The sequence below is a fragment of the Mustela erminea genome, chromosome 19, assembly GCF_009829155.1.
Source record: "Mustela erminea isolate mMusErm1 chromosome 19, mMusErm1.Pri, whole genome shotgun sequence".
NCBI classification, from domain to species: domain Eukaryota; kingdom Metazoa; phylum Chordata; class Mammalia; order Carnivora; family Mustelidae; genus Mustela; species Mustela erminea.
The window spans coordinates 17,605,061-17,630,261 of NC_045632.1; the positions used below are offsets into that span (position 1 = coordinate 17,605,061).

Genomic DNA, 25,201 nt, shown 5'->3' on the forward strand with positions numbered 1-25,201 from the left:
TTGCATTCTTTCCTTCTTTTCTTTTTCTTTGCATTCTTTTTCAATCTGAATAAGGTAGTCCCACTGTGAGTTTTCTGCCTTCTTTCTACATAAGAACTGTATCTGTCTTGACTTTTTTTTTTAAAGATTTTATTTATTTATTTGACAGAGAGAGATCACAAGTAGGCAGAGAGACAGGCAGAGAGAGAGAGGAGGAAGCAGGCTCCATGGTGAGCAGAGAGCCCAATGCAGGACTCGATCCCAGGACCCTGAGACCATGACCTGAGCTGAAGGCAGCAGCTCAACCCACTGAGCCACCCAGGTGCCCTGTCTTGACTTTTTTTGAACTGCCTTCCACAGAGATGGGTTTTAAGTGGTTGTTCACAATCGTGGAGTAACTCTTCCCATTTAGATTTTTTTTTTATTTGACAGAGAGAAATCACAAGTAGTTGTAGAGGCAGGCAGAGAGAGAGAGGGAAGCAGGCTCCCCGCTGAGCAGAGAGCCCGATGCGGGACTCGATCCCAGGACCCTGAGATCATGACCTGAGCCGAAGGCAGCGGCTTAACCCACTGAGCCACCCAGGCGCCCCCCCATTTTGATTCTTTATCAAAAGATCAAATAACTTCTCTGTGAAATGCACCTGCATATTCTCAGTGGGGACTTGATGAACCCCAGTTAAGGTAATATAGATTTTCACAAACTTATCTGACTTAACCCATCTGTAATTATTGATTTTCACTGTATATCCTGTTGTAATGGGATCAACCATAGCAGTTGGCTTTTCATTGTCAAGAAGTTCTGCTTTTGGGGCACCTGGGTGGCTCAGTGGGTTAAAGCCTTTGCCCTTGGTTCAGGCATGATCTCAGGGTCCTGGGATCGAGCCCCGCATCAGGCTCTCTGCTCAGCGGGGAGCCTGCTTCCCTTCCTCTCTCACTACCTGCCTCTCTGCCTACTTGTGATCTCTATCAAATAAATAAATAAAATCTTAAAAAAAAAAAAAGTTCTGCTTTTCTCTGTGATTTCTACTTCCTCTTGTTCTTGGTTTCTGTCTCAGTCTTGGATTTTTCAGCTGTAAGGGTATCACGTACTCTTTTTCTAGAGGCCTTTTCCAGAAGCACTTCACCTCTTCTAGATCTTTCTGTAGCTCTTCAATGCTGAAGCCCTTGTCGGGCTGATCAGGCAAAGCCTGAGCTGCAGACACGCAGGGGAGAGAGCAGGAAACACGGCACCAAACGCACTTACCTGGATACTGGCCCCACTAGCAGGAGTCGCAGTGCCCCAAGCCTGAGCTCGCACCAGACCCGGTGCGAGACATGGCCCCCAGATATGTCTTTTTTTAAAAAAAGACTATTTATTTGAGAGCCAGAGAGTGAGCAGGGGGAGGGGCAGAGGAAGACTGAGAGAGAACCCTCAAGCAGACTCCCTGCTGAGCACAGAGCCCAACTTGGTCCTCGATCTCAGGACCTTGAGACCAGGCTTTGAGCCTAAATCACAAGGCAGCTGCTTAACTGACTAAGCCACCCAGGTGCCCCTCAGGTATAAGCCTTAATACTGTTGCACCATACATGTGGTCCAAACCGTTCCCTCATTAGGGAGAAGCTAGGATTTCTCTCCCGATGGTTTGCCACTGTGCTGGGCTGAGGTATTTGTGAAGATTGTGTGTCAACCTAGGAAAAGAGAAATGGGTTTTCTCTTGTTGCTTGATGTATACCTATAAACAAGGTCAATCACCTCATTTCTGGATTTTTTTTTTGAGGGATTTATTCCATGTGGAGTTGTAGATTTGGTGTGTGTCCAGGAGCCTCTTATTTACCCTCGTGAACTAGAACCATCATTGGCTTCTTAATCTGAATCCACTTTCCAAGGGTTCTACTGAATGAATGAGCAGAATGTGACAAGTGCAGTAGTGGCTTGAGTATGACAGTAAGTGTTCACTTACCATTCTCAGTCTTTGCTCATAACAATGCCAACTCTTCCCATTCTACTGATACCAAATAAAAACCATTCCCCCATGGTTTGAACTATCTTGGCTCCAAGTAGTCGTTGCCTCTGGTCTGGGAAGTGATTCTTTTTTTCTTTTTTTAAAGGTGTTTTTATTTGAGAGAGAGCATGCACATGTGTGCACACAAGTGGGGGGAGGGGCAGATGGAGAGAATCTTTAAGCAGACTGCCTGCTGAGCCCACAGCCCCTGATATCATGACCTGAGCTGAAACAAGAGCTGGACATTGAACTGACTGAGCCACCCAGGAACCCCTGGAAAGTGATTCTCATAGATCCTGTTAGCAAGTTTTCTCATCTCAAAAGTTATTTATCGAAATTACTAAAAGTCAAGAGCGTAGGGCACCTGAGTGGCTCAGTGGGTTAAGCCTCTACCTCAGGTCATGGTCTCAGGGTCCTGGGATTGAGCCCCGCATTGGGCTCTCTGCTCAGTGGGGAGCCTGCTTCCCCCTCTCTCTCTGCCTGCCTCTCGGCCTACTTGTGATTTCTCTCTGTCAAATAAATAAATAAAATCTTTTTTTAAAAAAGCATAAAAGTATGGGGTAGTCTGAAATATTTATATATTGTGTTGTGTGTCATGTGGCCATTTATGTGCTGGGCTTTCTGAATTTCCAAATATGTATCACCCCACCCTTTACCCATAAATTGTTATCTAACTGAGATTTAGGATAGTTAAGATGTATGGAGTCCACATACTACTTTTATTATAGATCAAGGCAAATTGGAGTATGGTCACTGTGGGAGTCCAATGAGCTTTGTTTGGACTCCAGAAATAAACATCCTGACCTAGTGAATCGTGACAGCAGCAAAAACAGGCTCTGAATCTCCAAGTTCGTGTCTTGATCTAGACAGAACATTGGGGAACACATGGTCTATGCAGACAGGCAGATTCTATAGTGAAGAGAAAAGAAGTAGGGCCAGGACACCTCATGCCTTTTCTTCCAAACTCTTTGTATTAATCTGGATCCAATGTGAAGATAGGAGACTACACATTAGTTAAAACAGGAGATGTTTAAAGAATTATTAAGCAGCAATAATACTGTAACTATTAAGATGGAAAGGGACTGTAAAGGGACTCCAGAGCTGAGGCAGAGTACTCAAGGATGGACAGACTTGGAAGGGAAGAGGTTCACATTTCATCGAAGACTACTAGCTTGTAGAGAAGTTTGCTGGATTGCTCAGGCCAGATGTGATTCATAGTCATTAGGCAGTTAAGTGAGCAGAGCATAAGAGATAGGCATATAGAGGGTCTTTGGGGCACCACTGTGGACACTCCTGGAACCTGGAGCTGTAGAGAACTTTCTCTGCAGGAACCTAGCACATATCCATGAAGGGGTTGGGCCAGAACAGCTCCAGGTAGCTATGTGGAACAGAGGTCAGATATTTGCTTGCATGAGCCCCCCAGTGTGCATGTATAGGCCTATGAAGAGGGTACAGGGAGTACAGACCTAGTTGGGGTATAGACACATGTTTGAAAATCTGCTGTGATGCCTCTGACTTGGTCAAGAATGGAGAAAACATGGTGGCCAAAAGCTAGAAAAAAGCCTTCAGAGGCAGTTTGTAATGAAGTAAACTATGGGGCAAAACTTTAGAAAAGAGAAATTACTTCCAGAAACCTGGAAAAGAAGCCACACCAGAACTAAGGAGAACTCACTCCTTTTGTAATCTCTCCAGTACCCTCTCATGACCAAGCTTACCATTATGCTAGCTAGTTTAAAAAAAAAAAAAAAAAGTTTGAAAAGATGTTATCACCCATCAGGCAACAAAAGGTTAATTTGTACCAGAGAGGCAATAAATTCTCCAATCAACTATGTGGATTTACCTCTCTAGAAGAGAAAAAATAGGACAAGAAGCCAGGAGTATTTAGGAGAAAAAAAAAATCTCTTCTCTTGAAGAATAGATGAGTGGGGGAAGAGGCATTCTCCACTAACATTCACAAGCTTTTTCTTCAGTTAATTCAGTGAATCTGGCTGGAAGTAACCCTCTGAAACCCATAGTTTACTAGTCTAGTCTTGCCTGCATCTTTTTTTTTTTTTTAAGATTTTATTTATTTACTTGACAGACAGAGATTACAGGTAGGCAGAGAGACAGGCAGAGAGAGAGAGACGGGGGAAGCAGGCTCCCTGCCGTGCAGAGAGCCCGATGCCATGTGGGGCTCGATCCCAGGACCCCAAGATCACGACCTGAGCAGAAGGCAGAGGCTTAACCACTGAGGTACCCAAGTGCCCCTTGCCTGCATCTTCTTAAGAACAGTGCCTCCATACTAACTTTTGCTATCTAGGACATCCTTTTGTTTTGTTTTTGTTTTTAAAGACTTCTTTTATGAGAGAGAAAGAGAGGGAGGGAGATAGTTGAGAGAACATGAATTGGGGGGTGGGGAGAGGAAGAGGGAGAAGCAGACTCTCCAGGATCATGACCTGAGCCAAAGGCAAACACTTAACTGACTGAGCCACCCAGGCACCCCCAGGACATCCTTTTGAATTGCTAATGGACATGTATAATTTGTCTCCAGAAGTCTCTGAAATGGGTCATTAATAACACATTAGTTAAAACTAACCCCAAGGTCTTGTTTTGCCCAAATGCCAACAATTCAGTGACAAGATTCTTGGACCAAACTTTAGACTCCTGAACCTTCTAGACCTATCTGTGTACTTGATTATAAACTCAAGATTTAGTAAGAATCCTCAGTTTAACTAGAACCCTCTACCCTTAATACGTGATCACCCCTATACCCGATCAGGTTCCTCATCCTCCACCATCTCTCAGGTGCTGTGTGATCATGCTGGCCTGCTTTCAGCAGGAATCCTGTTTGGTTGATTTAGCCAGAACACCCTTATCCCTGGTGTTTCCTCTTAGAATTTTTCCCTCCACCAACCCTCACCCTGCTCCATGACTGTGCATCTCAGCTTGCCCAGTCTTATATTCAGACGTGGATTTTCAGTCTTGTAGGTTTTTTTTTTTTTTTAAAGATTTTATTTATTTGTCATAGAAAGAGAAGCGAGAGCAAGCACAGGCAGACAGAGTGGAAGGCAGAGTCAGAGGGAGAAGCAGGCTCCCTGCAGAGCAAGGAGCCCGATGTGGGACTCGATCCCAGGACGCTGGGATCATGACCTGAGCCGAAGGCAGCTGCTTAACCAACTGAGCCACCCAGGCGTCCCTTTTTTTTTTTTTTTTTTTAAAGAGTTTATTTATTTGACAGAGATCATAAGTAGGCAGAGAGGCAGGCAGAGAGAGGGGGAAGCAGGCTCCCTGCCGAGCAGAGAGCCCGATGTGGGGGGTCGATCCCAGGACCCTGAGACCATGACCCGAGCCGAAGACAGAAGCTTTAACCCACTGAGCCACCCAGGCGCCCCCATCTTGTAGGTTTTATGAGCAGTGCCTGCTCCTTTTCCCCACCTGCATTTTGAGTATTGTCAAACAGATGGTACTTGCATCCTTCCTTCATGCATCCTCAAGAGAGGTTAGAATGGATGTACACAATAATTTACAAACATGGTCCACTCTGCTTCCTCCAATTTGAGGGGGAAACTGGGTTGCCACCCGCTCAAGACCATTATCAATACCATGCCAGGGAGGGTTGGCACAAAAATAAAAATGACACAAAAGATACTAACATTTGACAATGGCTTTTGACTTGCTTGGGCATTTGCTTGTTTGTATAAACCACTGACTAATTTCCAGAGGTACTACAGAGGAAGTTTTTGGCTTTTTTAAGTTTCTGTAAGGGAATGATAGCTTGATGATTCCTAGTTCAACATTTTCAAGATGTCACCCCCGGAACTGTATTTTTCACTTTTCCTGTTTCACCAATTTTTATTTTTAAATGAATAAGGTAGGGGAAGTTTTATAAATTGCTAAAAATTAGACCTTATTAATAATGTAGTTGGGATTTTACTCTCCTAATGAAAAGTGCTTTTGTCTTACCATATACTAGGAGCACAGGAGAATTAAGCAGGAAAGGGATTGTCTTAGTTCAGGCATTATAACAAAATACCATAGACTGGGTGGTTTAAACAACAGACATTTATTTCTTAACAGTTCTAGAGGCTGGGAAATCCCAAGATCAAAGTGCTGGCAAATCCTGGTGAAGGTCCAGTTCCTGGTGTAGACAGCTGTTTTCTCACTGTGCTGCACTCACATGACCTTTCCCCAGTGTATGCATGGAGAAAGAAATCTCTTCTTGTAATCTCTATCTTCCACTTCTATATATGGGTACTGTTCCCATCATGAGTGTCCCACCCTCATGACCTAATCTAAATCTAATTACTTCCTAATAGCCCCATCTCCAAATACCATCACACTAGGGATCAGGGCTTTGAAGTATGAATTCTGAGGGGGCTACAAAAGTTTAGTCCATAATATGGACTTTTCTCATTCACGCAACTAGCAAAGTTTTTAAAATATAATATTAAGCAGGGATGGCATTCAAATCCCTTTATTTAGGACCCTCATGCTGAAAGACATGATTACAGTTTGAACAAATGCAAAGGCACACTACAATTTGGGTCAGAAAGCCTTAAAATCCAAATGTCCTTTCTCCCAAAATAAATATATAAATGTAATGCAGTTCCAACTAGAGTATCAAAGGGTTTTTGTATTTTGAGAACACAGTCTTCAATTATATAGGAAGAAAACTTAGAATAGCCAATAAAACAATGAAAAATGGCAAGGACTTGGTCTGTTACGCAGTATCAAAATACAGTAAGGCTAATGTTAAACCAACTTATTAATATGGTATTAGTATAGAAGTAGAAAAATAGATTAGTGAAACAAGAGAATACAGAAATAGGTCTTGGTATAAATGAAAGTACAAGGCAGTTTCAGTTGAATGAGGAAAAAATCATGTGGTTAAAGGATTATATAGCTGAGTTTCAGCTGAATAGAAAAGGATGGTGTTGGTGAGGAATTAAGAACAGGACTCTCCCACTGACCCATATCTGGAAAGATGACCTTAGATTTGACTTTCTACCAGTTTCCTTGATGAAAACAGCTACTGTAGATTCCTCATTTGTACCTGGTTGATGGTGGGAAGAACTGTGAATTGGCATGTAGACATCGATAGCCTATGGGACTAAGGCATCATAAATCTTGGGAAACCAAGGCAGCAGTTTCACTGTGCTCAAGTGGGTATCAGTCTTACAACTGGGTGTGCTGCATGGGGGCACACCACGCGGATGCAGTAGTGGGTTATCATAAGATGTCCTGGATGAGAATGTTAGTGTTCTCCAGCGCTTAGGTGAACCACACCCATTCTGACCTTTTCTCCCCTGAGCCACACGGAGGCCCTGGAAGCTTGTGCTGCTTGCTTGGGCAGTTGCAGTATTGTGAAGGCAGTTATGTTTTTGTTTGTTTGTTTGTTTTGGTCAGGGCAAGGCTAATAATAAACTGGGTTAAAGCCTGTTCTCTTTGATTGCTGGTTCAAATCCATGATTGCTGCTGGTGGACACCACAAGTTGGTGTCAGAACTGTGTGACTGGCTGCTAAGTAGATGGGTTATTTTAACAAATTGTGCTTGTATAACTGGAAACCCATCCAGAAGAAAATAACAAGGAATCCTCATTTCAAATGACATTAAAAATTAAGTTCTAAATGGATTAATATTTACATATTGAAAAAAGCAAATAATAAGCAACTTGCAAGAAAACCTAAGAAATAGACAATCTAGAGGTTAAAGTATCTTCTTAACCAACCCATAAGCTTAGAAAAAATTAATACATATCTGGTTACACAGAAATTTAGAGTATTTTTATGGAAAAATCATTTTTATAACAAAAATTAGACAATTCCTAATGTCTATTAAAGAGCTAACAATATGAAAATTAACAAAGAAGCAAATCTAGGAGCAAGTGGTTACATTCATTAAACATGAATTTAAGTAGTATGTTACCATCCGTTGCAGGGTTAAAGGAAAGTTGTGTTTTTGAAAATGATAGCATCTATAAAAATTTAAAAAATAGCCTATGTCCTTTGATCTAACAATGTCTTGCCTGTAACCTATCCCCCAGAAATAAAAACATCTGAAATTTAAGTCTGATTTTGAGAGTATTTACCATAGTGTTGTTTGTGGTGACAAGGAACTACCAAAAAGTTGAATCAACAGGGGAATGTCAGAGTAAATTTAAAGTATACAGTATCACAGATATTACTCATCTTACTCTATGTGACGATCCTAATCATTGTTGCACCCTGGCACTAGCTAACTATAGGCACCAAAAGGTAATCCTAGTTTAGTCTGAACTGAGAGTTCTTAGTTGCTCTGGTGACTTCAAAGCTGCACAAGCTCAAAGGCAATCAGAAACACTTAAGAAATATGAGAGAAATGCTTACTGAGGAATGGAAGAAAATAGAGGATAATTTAGATTCATGTAGATATACATGTTATTTGGGTATGTTACCCCAGACACATCAGTTCCCTGGCATTTATAATCTTATCTCAAGAACAACCATCAAAAGCACTAACAAGCAGTGTAGTGGTATGGTTCTATTAGCATTTCATTATTTTGAATTTAAAAGAAACTGATATATTTGAAATATGCCTATGATTTGAATGTTGGCTACACATTTTTATCACTATTTGAAAAGAGCACTAACAACGTTTTATATGTCAAGCGGTTGTGGAAAGGGACCAAGTAAACAAAAACCCTCAAAAAGATTTGCTTCAAATATAAGAATATTGTTTAGGTCTCAGATCTCCTTTTTTAGCACCATTTTCTGCAAGGAAACAAATGGGGGATTGGTTGAGTATATCTAGCAGAATAGAAAAAAAAATTGAGGTTAAAACTGAAGGTGAAATGCAAGGGTTGACATTTTACTCAGTGGCGTATGTAAAAATTTAAGGGTAACTTGGTTTCCTCATTTTAAAACACCAAATCCTTAATGCCAGTACTGGTTATGTGTACTTTTAAAGTTTCTGATAAATATTTTCAGCAGAAACCAATTCTTAATATCAAGTCTGTGCATGTATTATTAAATGGTATGATCCTTAAATGTGTGTAACTCAACCAACCTGTAGCACATTCATGCTATAATTTTAAGTAGAGATCACACAGATTAGTGATGTCACATGCAAGAGCAAATTTAAATTAAGCTACCATCCCAATTTTAAGAAATGACTTACAGTAAAGATATGATTTTAGAAATATTTCCTATAAAATATTAATATCTATCTGGGATTGGGAGTCTATTATTACATATACTCCATGTACAGCTTTCCTACCTCTATGTTTTTTAATTTTCAGAAATATCACAAAGAAAAGAACACATACATCACCACAACCCAGAGGTAACTAACATTTTGTTATATTTACTTAGAATCTTTTTAATGATAGGTATTTAACCAACTGAGCCACCCAGGCACCCCTATGATAGACGTTTAGATACAAAACTGAAGTATCTAACTACCACGGTTGGTCCCATTTCTTCTCCACTACCATTCTTTCTAGAGGCAACCACCTTTGGGAATTCGAGTGTGTATCTTTCCAATCTTTTCTTTAGTTTTACATAAAAATGTTTATCCATAATCAACACTTAATACTAGTGTTTGCTAGTGTTGATTTAATTCAAATTCACAGTTATGATTATATTTATCCCTTCGTTGTTTTTACTCCACATGACTTTTCAGGTCTTTCTCTGTTAATATATTTAAATATATTATCACCTGTTATACTTAACTACTAGAGAATATTCTGCTATGTGCCTATAACACATTTTATTTATCCATTTCACAAGCAACAGACATTTGTTTCCAGTTTTTTTTGCTAATGTAATTCATGCTTCAACATAAAGATACATGACTCCCTAGACACATGTATTGGTTTCTTGGGGATATGCATGTATACTTGAGAGTATCCTGGAATCTATTTTAGAAATTCCCTCCTACTCCACGAAGGTTTTAAAACATTCTCCTACAAAATTCTTATATTATGAAGTTTTGCTTTTTGCATTTTAGTCTTCGATACTTTTGGATTTCATAATAAATACTTTAAGGTATTACCACAGCAGAGATCTATTATTTTTCCACATGAAGAGTCAGTTACCCTGAGACCATTTTTTGAATCATCCATGATTTCATTTCCCTACCAACCTTGAAACCACCTCTATCAATTAACAATTCCCTATAAATGCATGCATGTTTCTGAATACAATATTCTGTCCCAATCTCTGATTTCTACAAATGAATCAAGAACAAATAATTCTGATTACATATGTAGTGAAACACTTTTAAAATGACAATTTTGTCTCTCAGTGTCAAATCTTTATACCTCTTCATGCATCAGGGAGGCCTTCCAGAACCATGTTGCTTAGCGCTCATGACTGGATCCGTACTTAATGAGATCGCTCCTAAAAGTACATCATTAACAGTGTCTGTTGTGGGAGTTCTGGGAATAGAGGTTTTCATGATATTACGATACTTACTAAAATTGTTAGTATTTAAATTTTGAGTTGTTGAAGTATTTTCCACATTCACGTCGCTTTATTGTAAAACAAATTTTCAGTATACCCTTAAAGTGTGAGTTCTGATGAAAGTTTTCCTAAATTCAAGGCATTCGTAGAGCTTTTAGTGAGTATGAATTCTCTGGTGTCTAATATGATGTGACTTCTGGCTAAAAGCTTTCCCACATTCACTACACTGGTAAGGTTTTTCTCCAGTATGGATTCTCATATGCAGAGCAAGAGTTGAGAACTGAGAGAAGGCTTTCCCACATTCATTGCAACCATAGGGCTTCTCACCTGTATGGCTTCTCATATGAACAGTAAGAGATGAGCTTTGACAGAAGGCTTTCCCGCATATTTTACATTCATAAGGTTTATCACCCGTATGAATTCTCACATGTACAATGAGTGATGTGATTCGAGAGAAGGCTTTTCCACATTTATTACATTCATAAGGTTTCTCTCCTGTATGAATATTGTGATGTTTAATGAGGTATTGCTTCTGCCTAAAGATTGTTCCACATTCATTACATTTATAGGGTTTCTCTCCAATATGAATTTTCTCATGCTCAGTGAGATTTGATTTGCCACTGAAGGCTTTCCCACATTCTTTACATATATAGGGTTTCTCTCCTGTATGACTTCTCTGGTGTCTAATGAGGCTAGACTTCTGAATGAAAGCTTTCCCACACCCTTTGCATTCATATGGTTTCTCTCCAGTATGTATTCTTTGATGGATGATGAGGTTTTCCTTCTGGCTAAAGGCTTTTCCACATTCGTTACATTTAAAGGGTTTCTTTCCACTGTGGATATTCTGATGTTTAATGAGGTATTGCTTCTGGCTGAAGGCTCTTCCACATTGATTACATTCAAATGGTTTCTCTCCCGTATGAATTTTCTCATGCTCAGTGAGATATGATTTGCCACTGAAGGCTTTTCCACATTCCTTACATGCATAGGGTTTGTTTCCAGTATTATTTCTCTGATGTTTAATGAGACCTGGCATCTGAATAGAAGCTTTCCCACATTCATAAAGTTTCTCTCCAGTATGATGTTTCTGGTGAGAAAGGAAGTTTCTTTTCCGGCTGAAGGCTTTTCCACATTTATTACATTTATATGGTTTCTTTCCTGTATGACTTCTCAAATGTAGAGTAAGGGATGAGACTCGAGAGAATACTTTACCACATTCAGTACATTCATGTGATTTTTCTCCAGTATGCATTTTCTTATGCTCTATGAGGTTTTGCTTCAGGCTAAAGGTTTTTCCACATTCATTGCATTCATGAGGTTTCTCTCTACTATGAATCTGATCATGCTGAAGGAGATCTGCTTCAGGCTGAAGGCTTTCCAACATCCTTATCATGCACAGATATTTTTTCCAACAAGAATTCCTCAGTATTTCTTGACATTTGACATAGATAAAAGCTTTTCCACATTCATCAAATTCATGTGTTTTCTCTCCAATATTAATCCTCAGGTGGCTAATGAAGTTGAATTTATGATGAAAGACTTTGCATTGTTTATACTGAGACTAGATAATTACAGATTGGAATGAAATATATGACATCATTGTATTCTTAATCGATCTTTCTTAGATCACTTCTCTTACACTGAAGTATAAACTATGTTCTAAACTTCCTTAAACTGAACCCCATACAAAGAGATATAATCTTAAAAAATTAGAGTCTGTGTTTAGAGGAAATACTTTTCTTGTTACCCAGGTTTTCTGAATTTCTTCTTAGCTGTATTTCCATGGAGAAGGAGGAAACTTAATTCACATGTCTTCCATGTTGTGTCTATTGACTTACATATTTCCCAGACCTTTTCTAAAAGGGAATACAAAACAGAACAAACAACAAAAGAATCATTGAAAAGAGCTAATAACATACCATGCCTAGCATGTAGTAAAAATTCAATAAAATAGCTGTTATCATCAGTATCACTCTACTTGTGATTTTTTCCCCAGTATTATTAATATAATTTCAGAAATGTGGTATTATAAAATAGACTCATTTCAAACCTAGGCTACCATTATAAAAGAAAGCATAGATACAAATAACATTCATAGATACATGTAGCTTAAACTGCTTTTATTATATAAGATGAAGGGAATTGAAGGGAATGAAGGGAAATGAAAAGAATTATTATTAAAAAAGGATGTGTGATTAAATAAGATTCTGTATCTTTCTGAAACTCCATTAAATAACAGTTAATAGATGAAGGGCATATGCTCATAAACATTAAGAGGTTGAGGAGATATCAGTGGATGAAAAGTTTTAGGAAACTTTGAAAAGAAAGCAAATAACTGTAAATTAACAGCAGAATCGAATGACTTAAATAGAAGGCCAGCAGAAGGGGTTGACACCTAGAACCAAGGTTATTTGGGACACAGCTGGCAACACAAAGGCTCTGTAACTGGAGAGACTGGGTGAAAATGGAAGGGGAGACTTATAAAAATTAAAAAAGCAGCAACTAATGGTATAAATGGGATGCTCCAAATTTAGTGATGACAGGCATAGAAGATCACAGTAACATATTAAAAAGAAGGTAATGAGTAAAAGTTCATATGCAGACTAGGGCCCCAACCCCTTTCTACTGCTGCTTGTTAGAAATGCTGGTGGTTGCTGGTGTCAGGCAATGGAGGGGTTCTTTTCTGAAAAAAATGAGAAGACCATGAAAACATTTATAGATATTAACATATGGAGTCATATAAAAGAAACATCTAAATATCTGACTGAATGATGCACAGCAAAGCCCACCATTTTATAAGCCCCAACCTTGCACACAGATTACAGTAATATTTCAGGTACCTCACTGTTAAATATTAATATAGCACTAAAGATCACAAAAATTTGATGAAAGCCCTAAGGTGAAAGAAAGATCAAAACAAACAGGAAAAAAAACAAAACAAAACAAACAAAAAAACAAGGAACAAAAGAACACACATACAATATTATAATTAGTATTACAGAAAGCTAAAAGGTTGTATAGCACTGACATATTAACTTCTATAAAGAAGTTTTTTTTTTTAAGATCTTATTTATTTATTTGACAGACAGAGATCACAAGTAGGCAGAGAGGCAGGCAGAGAGAGAGGAAGGGAAGCAGGCTCCCCAGTGAGCAGGGAGTCTGATGCAGGGCTCCATCCTAGGACCCTGAGATCATGACCTGAGCCGAAGGCAGAGGCTTTAACCCACTGAGCCACCCAGGCGCCCCTACAGAAATGCTTTTTGCAAATAAACAATATGATGTTGACCTAAAAAATTCAACAGCTTTGGGGGAAAAAAGTCCAGGAAATCTCCCAGAATCAAAAAAGGAAGAATGCAAAGAACAAAGGGAGAAAGAAATAATGACTGGAAATTTGTGGGTTAGTAGAGGCATGTAGGAGGTTCAACATTTCCTTAAAGGAGTTCCAGAGAAAATACAAAGGAAAATGAATGCAGGAAATTTTCTGGATCCCTGCATGTTAACAATCTGACTATATATATAAATGATGTATTTTAAAAGATTTTATTTTATTTATTTTAGAGAGAAAGAGAAGATGGGGAGGGGCATAGGGAGAAAAGAAACTTAAGCAGACTCCACACTGAATGCAGAGCCTGACAGGGGGCTTGATCTCAGAACCCTGCGATCCCTACCTGAGCTGAAACCAAGAGTTGGACACTTAACCAACTGTACCACCCAGGTGCCCCTAAAGTATTTTATTTTTATGTAATCTCTCCACCCATTGTCAGGCTCAAACTTACAACCCTGAGATCATGAGTGACATGCCCTACCAACTAAGCCAGCCAGTTGCTCCCAAGCTGATACTGTTTTAAAATGGTTAAATCAAAAGTAGGCAAAATAGCTGTATAAAATGTGGGAATAAACACCGGTAGACTCAGTTAAATGAGATGAAAGTGTTGCCTATGTGGGGCAGGAAGGATGGAGCAAATAAAACTATAATCCTATTTCACATTTAAAAAAAAAAGTCTTTTATTTATTTAATGTCTACACCCCACGTGGGACTCGAACTCATAATCCTGAGATCAAGAGTTGTACACTGCTCTGACTGAGCCAGCCAGGTACCCCCTATTTCACTTTTAAAGGCCCCAATTCGTTATATCTACAGAGATGTCCTTGACTTGAGCCTTTCAACTTGACCTGACCTATAATTGTACAGTAACTATAGACTTTGCTCTTTTTATCTGGTTGCAATGGAGTTTCACATGGCTAAACAAAGTACACATAGATTTAGTGAAAAAAAGGAAAATAGGCCAGAAAACAGTCATTTTTGCTTTGAAATCTGCTTTACTGCAGTATTTTGATGATTGATACTATCATTTCTAGATACAGAAACTGTTACTGCCATCAATTTCAGTTTTCCTTTCCTTTCATTATGCCTGAAATAAGTGGCACCAAAGCTCTTTTGTGAAGAGCTGTTTTCTTGTCCTCCCTTGGAACTTTTTAATTTATAATTGCTTCCTGTCCACTAAGTGGAAATCTTCCATGTGATCCTGATCTGTCTTGTCCCTCTCAAAATTTTAGCTTCATTTTTTCTTTTTTTGAAAGATTTTATCTTAAAGAGTTTATTTTTAAGCAATCTCTTAAAAATTTATTTATTTATTTATTTGACAGAGAGAGAGAGAGAGAGACAGACAGACAGCGAGAGGGGAACGCAAGCAGGAGGAATGGGAGAGGGAGAAGCAGGCTTCCTGCTGAGCAGGGACCCTGATGCACCCAAAGTGGGGCTCAAACTTACAAACCTGAGATCAAAGTCCTATGCTCTATGGACTGAGCCAGCCAGGTGCCTCTCCTGAATTTCTTATAAACCATTGCAAGAACTGACTCTGGTAGTACACTATCCCTCATATCAATGCTATAATTTACATAATTAGAAAACAAAAGCCCTCAACCTTTATGCCATATGCAAAAACTCACTCAAACTGAAACAAAGACCTCAAATAAGTGTTAAAACTATTCATATAAAAAGAAAAAATGGTAGACTTCATCAAAATTAAAAACTAATGCCCTTCAGGGGCGCCTGGGTGGCTCAGTCCTTAAGTGTCTGCCTTCCGCTCAGGTCATGATCCCAGGGTCCTAGGGTCGAGCCCCGAATAGGGCTCTCTGCTCAGTGGGAAGTCTGCTTCTCCCTCTTCCACTCCCTCTGCTTGTGTTCCTCTCTCATTGTGTCTCTCTCTGTCAAATAAATAAAATCTTAAAAACAAACAAATGCCCTTCAAAAACAGTTAACAAAAACTCAAAAAGATAAACAATCTAGTTTTTAAAATGGGCAAAAGACTAGAACAGACATTTTACAACATCAGATATATGGATGAAGTACATTAGACGTTCATTTTAACTAGTGATCAGAAATGCCTATTAAGGGCGCCTGGGTGGCTCAGTGGGTTAAGCCGCTGCCTTCGGCTCAGGTCATGATCTCAGGGTCCTGGGATCGAGTCCCACATCAAGCTCTCTGCTCAGCAGGGAGCCTGCTTCCTCCTCTCTCTCTCTGCCTGCCTCTCTGCCTAATTGTGATCTGTCTCTGTCAAATAAATAAATAAAATCTTTAAAAAAAAAAAAAAAAAAAAAAAAAAGAAATGCCTATTAAAATCCCAGTAAGGGGTGCCAGCGAGGTTTAGTGGGTTAAGTGTCTGCCTTTTGCTCAGGTCATGACCTCAGGATTCTGGGATCAAGTCCCATCTCAGTCTCCCTGCTCAGCGGGGAGTCTGCTTCTCACTATTCCCCTACCCCCTGTTCATTCTCCCTCTGTCTCTATCTCCAATAAATAAATAAAATCTTAAAAAAAAAACCCAAAACAACTCAGTGAGATCCATTACACACCCACTAATATGGCTAAAGCTAAAACAACTGCCAAACCAAGTGTGAGACTGTGAAGCGACTAGAACTCTGAATGATGGGAGTAGTAGGTGGGGATGAAAAATGGTTCAACTACTTTGGAGCACAATCTGAGAGTGTTTTTTAAAGTTAAATATACACTTACTATTCTATGTACCAATCCCACTCCTAGTCATTTATTTAAGAAAAATTAATATGAATGTTTGCACAAAGACTTAATATATGAATGTTCATACGGCATTATTCATAATAGCCCAAAATGGAAATAATCTAAATGTCTATCAACTGATGGATAGACAAATTATGTCCATACTTATAATAATAGCAATAAAAAGGAATGAAATATTAATCTATACAATATGAAGTATTTCAAAAAAGTTAAAGAAATTAAATATTAATGATTAAGCAGTACATGACCACATTTATATTGAAATTCTAGAAATAGCAAGCTATTGTACATAAAGCCAATTAGTGACCACCAGGGATTGGGGGGGGCATGGTTCAACTGCAAAAGGGTACAAAGAACTGTTGATGAATCTGTTCTGCATGTTTGTTTCGGTGTACGTTTTTTGACTGTATACAATTACCAAATTTATCAAATAATATACTTTTATGGTAACTTTTATGTAAATTAAACCTCAATAAAGCTGAAAATATAAATCCACACTTGAAGCTCTGTAACAACCACTGATTATTTCATAATCATTTTGCTTGTGCTTAAGGACTGCAGATCCAAAGGATAAAATACTGGCCTTTCTCTCAATGAGCTCTAATGTGTGTCTTTTTTTTTTTTTTTTAAGATTTTATTTATTTATTTGACAGAGAACACAAGTAGGCAGAGAGGCAGGCAGAGAGAGAGGAGGAAGCAGGCTCCCCGCTGAGCAGAGAGCCCGACGCGGGACTCGATCCCAGGACCCTGAGATCATGACCCGAGCCGAAGGCAGCGGCTTAACCCACTGAGCCACCCAGGCGCCCCTCTAATGTGTGTCTTAAACATAAAGTAGAAATATAAAAGAGTATGTACTTAGGATCCTGTTGCTCTGGAAGCTATAATATGGTATGGGAGTAGAGAGATTAGAGAGACTGGGCTGAAAGTGATAATGATACATTTTATTTTATTTATTTATTTTTTTTAAAGATTTTATTTATTTATTTGACAGACAGAGATCACAAGTAGGCAGAGAGGCAGGCAGAGAGAGAGAGAGGAGGAAGCAGGCTCTCTGCGGAGCAGACAGCCCGATGTGGGGCTCGATCCCAGGACACTGGGTTCATGACCTGAGCCGAAGGCAGAGGCTTTAACCCACTGAGCCACCCAGGCGCCCCGATAATGATACATTTTAATAAAAAATGAAGTTCAAGGGGAAACCATGGATAGGACTTTGATAGATGGATTACTGCACAATCAAAGACAAAGATGCGGGGCGCCTGGGTGGCTCAGTGGGTTAAGGCCTCTGCCTTCGGCTCAGGTCATGATCCCAGAGTCCTGGAATCGAGCCCCACATCGGGCTCTCTGCTTGGCAGAGAGCCTGCTTCCTCCTCTCTCTCTGCCTGCCTCTCTGCCTACTTGTGATCTCTGTCTGTCAAATAAATAAATAAACAAAATCTTTAAAAAAAAAAAGACAAAGATGCAATTTCATATATATGATGGGGAAGGTAAGAAGAATGCAGCTGATCCTGTTTAAAACTAGAATAATAATCGCAATCACCAACTGTGTGGTAAAGAGAGGAGGGAGACTGAAAACATACTAATGTATAAAATACATATAACTCCTTAGCGGGGGCTAAAGAAATGAAGGATGAAGACTAAGAAAGTTACAAATGTAAAGGCAACCAAGAGAATATTATAAAATAATAAAATAAAATAAGCTTTCCAAATTTTCAGAAGGAAAGACATTTATATCCAAGACAAGGAAATCAAAGATACTATAGTAAAGGATAAAAAAGATGAGGTCAAATTTAAAATAGAATGCATAATATTAAATATGAGAACCAATACTAACCATATTGTTCCTCTCAATAAATACAACTAAAATAAAAAGAACTATTAAAAAAACTATAGGGGTCCCTGGGTGGCTCAGTGGGTTAAGCCTCTGCCTTCGGCTCAGGTCATGATCCCAGGGTCCTGGGATTGAGCCCCACATCAGGCTCTCTGCTCAGCGGGGAGCCTGCTTCCCCCTCTCTCTGCCTGCCTCTCTGCCTACTTGTGATCTCTCTCGTCAAATAAATAAATAAAATCTTTCAAAGAAAAAAAATCTTCAAAGGAAAAAAAGGGAAAAGAAAACAGGAATAACAACTTATTGGTAACTAAAACTTGAAGTTTTATAGGGATGACATCAGTATACTTCATACATATTGATCAGAATTGAGTTTTTCATACTGTAAATTTTTTTAAAAGATTTATTTGAGAGAGCAAAACAGAGCGAGCTAAGGGGGAAAGAAAGAGTGAGAATCTTAAGTTGACTCTTTACTCAGTGTGGAGCCCAACGCAGGGCTCGAACTCACCACAAGATCAAGATCTGAGCCAACATCAAGAGTCGGACCCTTAACTGACCTAGCCACCCAAGTGCCCCTCATACTGTAAAATTCTGAACTGAACTAGGCAACATCATCTGAAAACCAGGCAAAATGGTTCTTTCAATAGCATTTAACTTGTGGTTTAAAAAATATTTTCAAAATAGAAATCAAGATAATCTAATGCTAAGCAAACTACTTTTGTGCTGTTATGTCTGATCTGGGTAGTCGCAGCAGAAATCCTATGGTCTACAAAGCCTTACATATTTACTATCTGGACCTTTACAGAAAAAGTTTATTGACCTCTTGGCCCTACATGATGATTTCTTCCTCCTCCACCTGGCTGGAACCAGGAATGCACTGTTGATCCCGTTTTAACCACAAGTGAATGATAAAAGAGACAACCTGGAAGAAATCTTGATCCTTAAAGAACCGCAAAGACCAAAGCGACCATGCAGCTCTTCACTACTCACCACCTTAACTGTTATATGACCAGGAAATCAATTCTTACATTCCTTAAAGCAGTACATTTAGGGTTTATTATAGTCACGTAGCTTTACCATGACTGATACACTTTTTAGTCGCATGCTTTACAGTATCATGTATCTGCCGATGCCTGGCTCAACTCAAGCATTTGTGGTAGCAGAAAGCAGTCATAGACAATAAGAAAATGAATGGACAAGATGTACCGTAGATGGCCATATTTCGATATTCACAAAAACACGTACTAGTATATAGTTTGCCAACCCCTGCTCTAACAGGTCACCATTTCCACAGAACATGGTTTTTTTTTTTTTTTTTTTTTAAGATTTTATTTATTTATTTGGCAGACGGAGATCACAAGTGGGCAGAGAAGCGGGCAGAGAGAGAGAGGAGGAAGCAGGCTCCCCGCTAGGCAGAGACCCCCAACTTGGGGCTTGATCCCATTATGCTGGGATCATGACCTGAGCTGAAGGCAGAGGCCCCAACCCACTGAGCCACTAAGGCACCCCTCCACATAATATAGTTAAGAGTTTGCTTGACATTTGTGCATTCTGATATAATATTTTGAAAATATTTAAACACTAGTCTGGACCTCTTTCCTCAACTGATTCACATATCCACTCTCCACTCAAAATCTGCACTTGGATATCTAACAGGGGTCTGTTTTACCCTGCCCCAGACCAAACTCTTGTTCTCCCAAATGAACTCCCTCTAAATTCTTCTCATCTCATTAAATAGCAACCTCATTTTCCCAGTTGCTCAAGCCTTGAACAACTGTCTCCTAGATCACACACCTATTACATCTCCACATCCTGTTGGCTTTATCTTCAAAATATGGTTAGGATCTAGCCATTTCTCATAATCCTCACTCACTAGGACCACCAAAGTGTAAGCCACATCATGCCTTGACTGGACTAGTTAACAGGCTCCTCATTGTTCTTTCTACTTTTGCCTTCGCCTCTTTATAACTCTTCTCAACACAGAAATAGCTGTTTATTCTTGTCACAGTTAAATCATGTTATTTTTCTGCTTGAAAGCCTCCTTGTATACTCATAAACACATTTAGAAGAATACACAGTTAATAGTGGCTGCTTCTGGGGAACAGAAAAGGAGAAGTAAGGGCCAGGATTGAGAAGACATATCCATTATTTTACTTTTCTATTGAGTATATGTATTGGATTTTTTTAAATTTATTTTTTTAAAAGATTTTATTTATTTGATAGAGATCACAAGTAGGCAGAGAAGCAGGCAGAGAGAGAGGAGGAAGCAGGCTCCCTGATGAGCAGAGAGCCCAATGCAGGGCTCGATTCCAGAACCCTGGGATCATGACCTGAGCAGATGGCAGAGGCTTTAACCTATGGAGCCACCCAGGCACCCCTGTATTGGATTTTAAAGAGAGTATTATTACTTATTTTTAAAAGTAACAGAGAGGTGAATTCATAGGATGTCAGGACAAATTTCTGAGCCTGCTTATATTGTCAAAAAGGAAGAGGGCGAGAAATGTTGTGCTATGATAGCTGGAGGTAGGAAGAGAATAAGAAATAGGATAGGGGTACCTGGGTGGCTCAGTCATTAAGTGTCTGCCTTCGGCACAGGTCATGATCCCAGCGTCCTGGGATCAGGCCCCACATAGGGCTCTCTGCTCAGTGGGAAGCCTGCTTCTCCCTCTCCCACTTCCTCTGCTTGTGTTCCCTCTCTCGCTGTGTCTCTCTTTGTCAAATAAATAAATAAATAAAATCTCTATTTATTTAAATTAAATAAATTAATTTTAAAAAACAAAATAGGATAAGAGGGTAAAATTCAACTCTGAGAAATAGAACAATGGAAGTAGGGAGAAATGACAGAAAGTTAAATTTTATTAGAATTTTTTTTTTTTCTAAGAGAGAAAAAGCAAGCAGGGGATGGGAGGGGAGAGGGAGAGAGAGGAAACTCCCTCCCAGGCAGGCTCCATGTCCAGCATGGAGTCCAATGCTGGTCCTATCCCATGACCCTGAGATCATAACCTGAGCCAAAATCAAGAGTTGGATGATCAACCACCTAAGCTGCCAAAGCATCTGTAGCAAGTTTAATTTTAAAGAAAAGAATCTACATGCTAAGATTTGACAGATACAGATCTTGTAATCCTTGGCAAGATGACTGAATGCTTAAGGGAAGGAGTCTAAATATCTAAAGAGAAGTAAAAAATGAAGAATGTTAGTGAAAGGGAGAACACAACATGTAAGTTGTAAAATTTATCAAACTGAGACTATAAATGAAGAGGCTGGCATCCAGAAGAGAGGTTAGAGGGGCAACCAGTCCCCCAGAATCTGAGAGAAAAAAAGCACTGATAAGCAAGTGTATCTGGAAATGTTATTTAGATATCTAAAGAATTTCAGCAATTGTTACTCCAAAAGATAAGGGCTGATAAGACAATGGCCTCAAAAAAATTTTCAGAGGTTGCTGGTTGAGTAACTCTAATGAGCCTTTATCCCATTGATACTTGTTGGGTTCTTTCTTACTCACCTGGATAGCACCTCCTTTACATTTCTCTCTCAGACATCCGTTGATCTTGTTAAACTGGCACCTTAAACTTCCAAAAAGTGACACAGGACTTGGACATTATTGTTGAGGGTCAAAGCAGCATCCCATAATTCAGGTGGAGGCCATAGGACTCCTGGAAATTTTAAAGGACAAGGCAAGTGCAGTTCCTGTGGATGCACGAGGAAGAGGGCCTGTGAAAAAGAACAAAGTAATAATGACCCTTTGGCTGAGAAGCTGGTGCATACGCATACATGTGAGCACATGGAAAAAGAGAGTATTTATACTCTGCATCCCAGGCCAAAGCCATCATGCCATTTAAAGACCCCACACAGGGGTGCCTGGGTGGCTCACTCGATTAAGCATCAGCCTTCAGCTCAGGTCATGATCTCAGGGTCCTGGAATTGAGTCTACATCGGGCTCCCTGCTCTTTGGGGAGCCTGCTTCTTCCTCTCCCTCTGTCCCTTCCCCCTGCTTGTGTGTGTGTGTGTGCTCTCTAATAAATAAATAAATTTTTTTTTTTAAAAGGCTCCACACATTTCAGAAATGGGAAACATCATTTTCAGGGATTTAGGCGATACAGAGAAATTACAAGACTGAGTTGTTAAGAGTTCTACAGAATTACAACCTAAACAGGTATCTTGGAATAGGTACCACTTGTGGCCTTGCTCCTGACTGAATAGTCACAGTTTTGATCATTTTCCCCTATAAAAACACTGTTCTCATAAATCTGAAGTCATCAACCTTAAATGATATGGATAAAATGTAAAGGAAGTTATTCATGTATTCTTCATGATCAGAGTTCTTAAAATTTTTAGCTGCCTAGTATTTTACCTAGGTTATGTTACTCTAGGAGGAATTAAATATTATAAATGCTCTATAATTACATGGTCATTCATTGATTCAGCAAACATACATATTTATCATTTATTTTGTGTAAGAAATCTGGGCCTCCAATTTGTAATGGGTTATGACAGACAAGAATCAGACTTACTCAAAAGCTCTTCCCTTACTCAAATATAAAAGGCTTCGAATCTGGCTGGACAGTGTTATGAACTGACAAAACAGATAATACAAAGGGGAACTGAAAGGAGGCAGGAGATGTCAGTGCTAACATTTTGGGCATGAAGAGTTTGAAGTTCCTGGGCAACATAAAGGTGGAGCTGTCCATTAGGTAATTTGGGTATATGAGTAAGTAGCTCAGGATTTGGCTCAAACAGGAATGGACATTTGTTAGTCACCTATCACGTGAGGCCACAGCAATGGAATTTTGTTCTTAGAGGTTTAAAAAAAATATATCTATATATATATATATCTATCTCAAAGTGAGAAAATTAGAAACACTAATAATTAAGGGACAAACAGAAACAAAAGTTGCTAATGGAGCTTTTTTTGGGGGAATGGTTATTCCTTGGTTTTGACTGGAATTATTCAAATGAGTAGTATATTGGAAGTCAAGGAAACATTCAAAAATGAGATAATGCTAAACATCTGAAAAGTAATGGAGTGAACACAGAAACCTAATTTCTCCATTCCAGTTAAAAATGGGAATCTACAAACAGGCAAGCAAAAATGTGTTTCTAACCCTTGCCCTCGCTGTTCCATTTCCCTCCTCATCAACCTTTTTTATTTTCTGTGTAAACTTCATAAGTTTTTTTATGCACCTACAAATATACATTCTTATTCCCACTTAATATAAAAAGGAAGTATATTACATATTACCAAAGAGGCACTTAGCTTTCTTCACGAAACAAAATACCTTGCAGACTTTTAAAATCTAAGATATAACATGTATTTCCATTTGCTCAAGTCGTCTTTTGGGTTTAGTGTTATATGGATTTTATATATTTCTTGTTTATCCCAAGGTGCTTTGTCTGATTTGTTGCTATTGTAAATAAAGTACTGTCTTCATAAATATTACTGATTACTTTTTGTATATACCAAAGATATTATTTGTGCATATTTGAGTTTTTGTACCGTGATACTTTTTCATTTTATTGAAAGTTATGTTAAGTGTGATAGAATACTGAAAGAAAGTGTCGTTCTCGATAGAAGAAAATTTGTTTCATTACATTTACAAAGGCCATTTGTCTGGGGAAAACCTGGTCAAATTACGAGTCACTGCCACGTCGCTAAGAAACAAAGAGGTCTTAAATCAGTTACTTGATATCTATGCACCAAAGACAGGATAACATCCTTCACAATTCTATGCTGTCTACACTACTAGAAACTAGCTCTTAAAGCTCCTCCTTAGTCCAGGGCTTCTCAAAGCTGCCTCACCAAAGTTCCTCCAAAGAATTACGAAAAGTCCATGCACAGGGGGAGTCTAGTAATTCAGTAACAAGTTTTTCGGAAATATTTACTTTTAAATATTGTTAATCCTGATTTTGTTTCCTACTCCACAATGAGCCTGCCTTTATATAAAAATTGCTTTAAAAATTATTCTCTCTTGATGTCTTAGCTATTTTCCTTTCTTTCAGAAAAATGGATACTCCGCAAAGATACGTCTTTATCATTATTTTAGAAATGAGAAAAGTGAGGTTGAGGTTGCTACCCCATAAAGCTCACCATGCCATCCATCCTCACAAACTTGGAACCACACAATTCTCACGCCAGTTATACCCCTACAACCTTCTCCCACCCTCCGTAACCCACCCGCGAACTCGCCCCAGTTTCCTCCTGTGCCCCTGCCCCCATCCGCGCAGGCTTTGAACACTGCTCACGTCACAGAAAGCGATTCCTCCCCTTCAGCCACCCCAGCCCTATCGCGGGTTCTAAGAATCCTCCCCGACAGCCTCCCTAACCGGATTCTGAGCCCAGAACCCCAGGTCCCACGCCCAGATCTGCGCCTTGCGAGGCCGAAACCGCACTCACCCGCAGACAAAGACGACTATGGCGAGCCGGAAAGTCTGCGCCTGCGCACTCCTTGGGCTGGCTAGCACTCCCAGAGGTCTCCTGGGCTCCGCCGGGCTCAGTACCGGACAGAAACTGTCGGTATTGGCCGGTCCTCCGCTTTTCTGACTGCAGACTACATTTCCCATAAGTTCCAGGGGTTCGAGCGCGCTTTTCGCGCTTTTTTTTCCTGCGCCAGTTTGTGGGACTGTCTCCCTGAGTCAGAGGACGCAGTTTAATAATCTACGTCCTTTAACTCTACCTTTGGGAGAGGGCAGTGGTGTGCCTTGGGGTTTAATAAACTCAGTCCAAGCATGTCGGGCTCACTCCAAGTAGGAGCCAAGGTGTAAGACCGAAACATTTCGGGGCGTAGTTCAGGGTGGGCGAAGGTCGGGCGGACTCTCCCGCACGACTCAAGCCGGCTACCTTCTCCATAGCTAGTGCGGAGCTTAACTACTTTTCCCAGGAGGCATCGCGCGTCCATCGCTCCTCCCCACAGGGAGGCGGGCGGCTTTGAGCTGAGCGGTATTTAGACTCGAGAAGGGGTC

The 25,201-nt window shown here is 39.6% G+C and overlaps 1 protein-coding gene across 3 annotated transcripts in view; it reads right to left on the reverse strand.

Annotated features, from left to right (window-relative positions):
- Nucleotides 1–5,984: 5,984 nt before the first annotated feature.
- Nucleotides 5,985–25,201, reverse strand: part of ZNF260 (zinc finger protein 260) — a 138,184-nt gene continuing 118,967 nt past the window's right edge. The window contains exons 1-3 of one of the 3 annotated variants that reach the window (XM_032325672.1): nucleotides 24,636–24,750; nucleotides 21,747–21,955; nucleotides 5,985–12,238 (exon numbers count right to left, since the gene is read on the reverse strand). In XM_032325672.1, the coding sequence (XP_032181563.1) occupies nucleotides 10,537–11,775 (1,239 nt within the window). In that variant the 5' untranslated portion in view covers nucleotides 11,776–12,238; nucleotides 21,747–21,955; nucleotides 24,636–24,750 and the 3' untranslated portion in view covers nucleotides 5,985–10,536. Of the gene's footprint in view, nucleotides 12,239–21,746; nucleotides 21,956–24,329; nucleotides 24,418–24,635; nucleotides 24,751–25,201 lie in introns of those variants that run through there. The other 2 variants (XM_032325673.1, XM_032325674.1) reach the window with 2 other exon arrangements.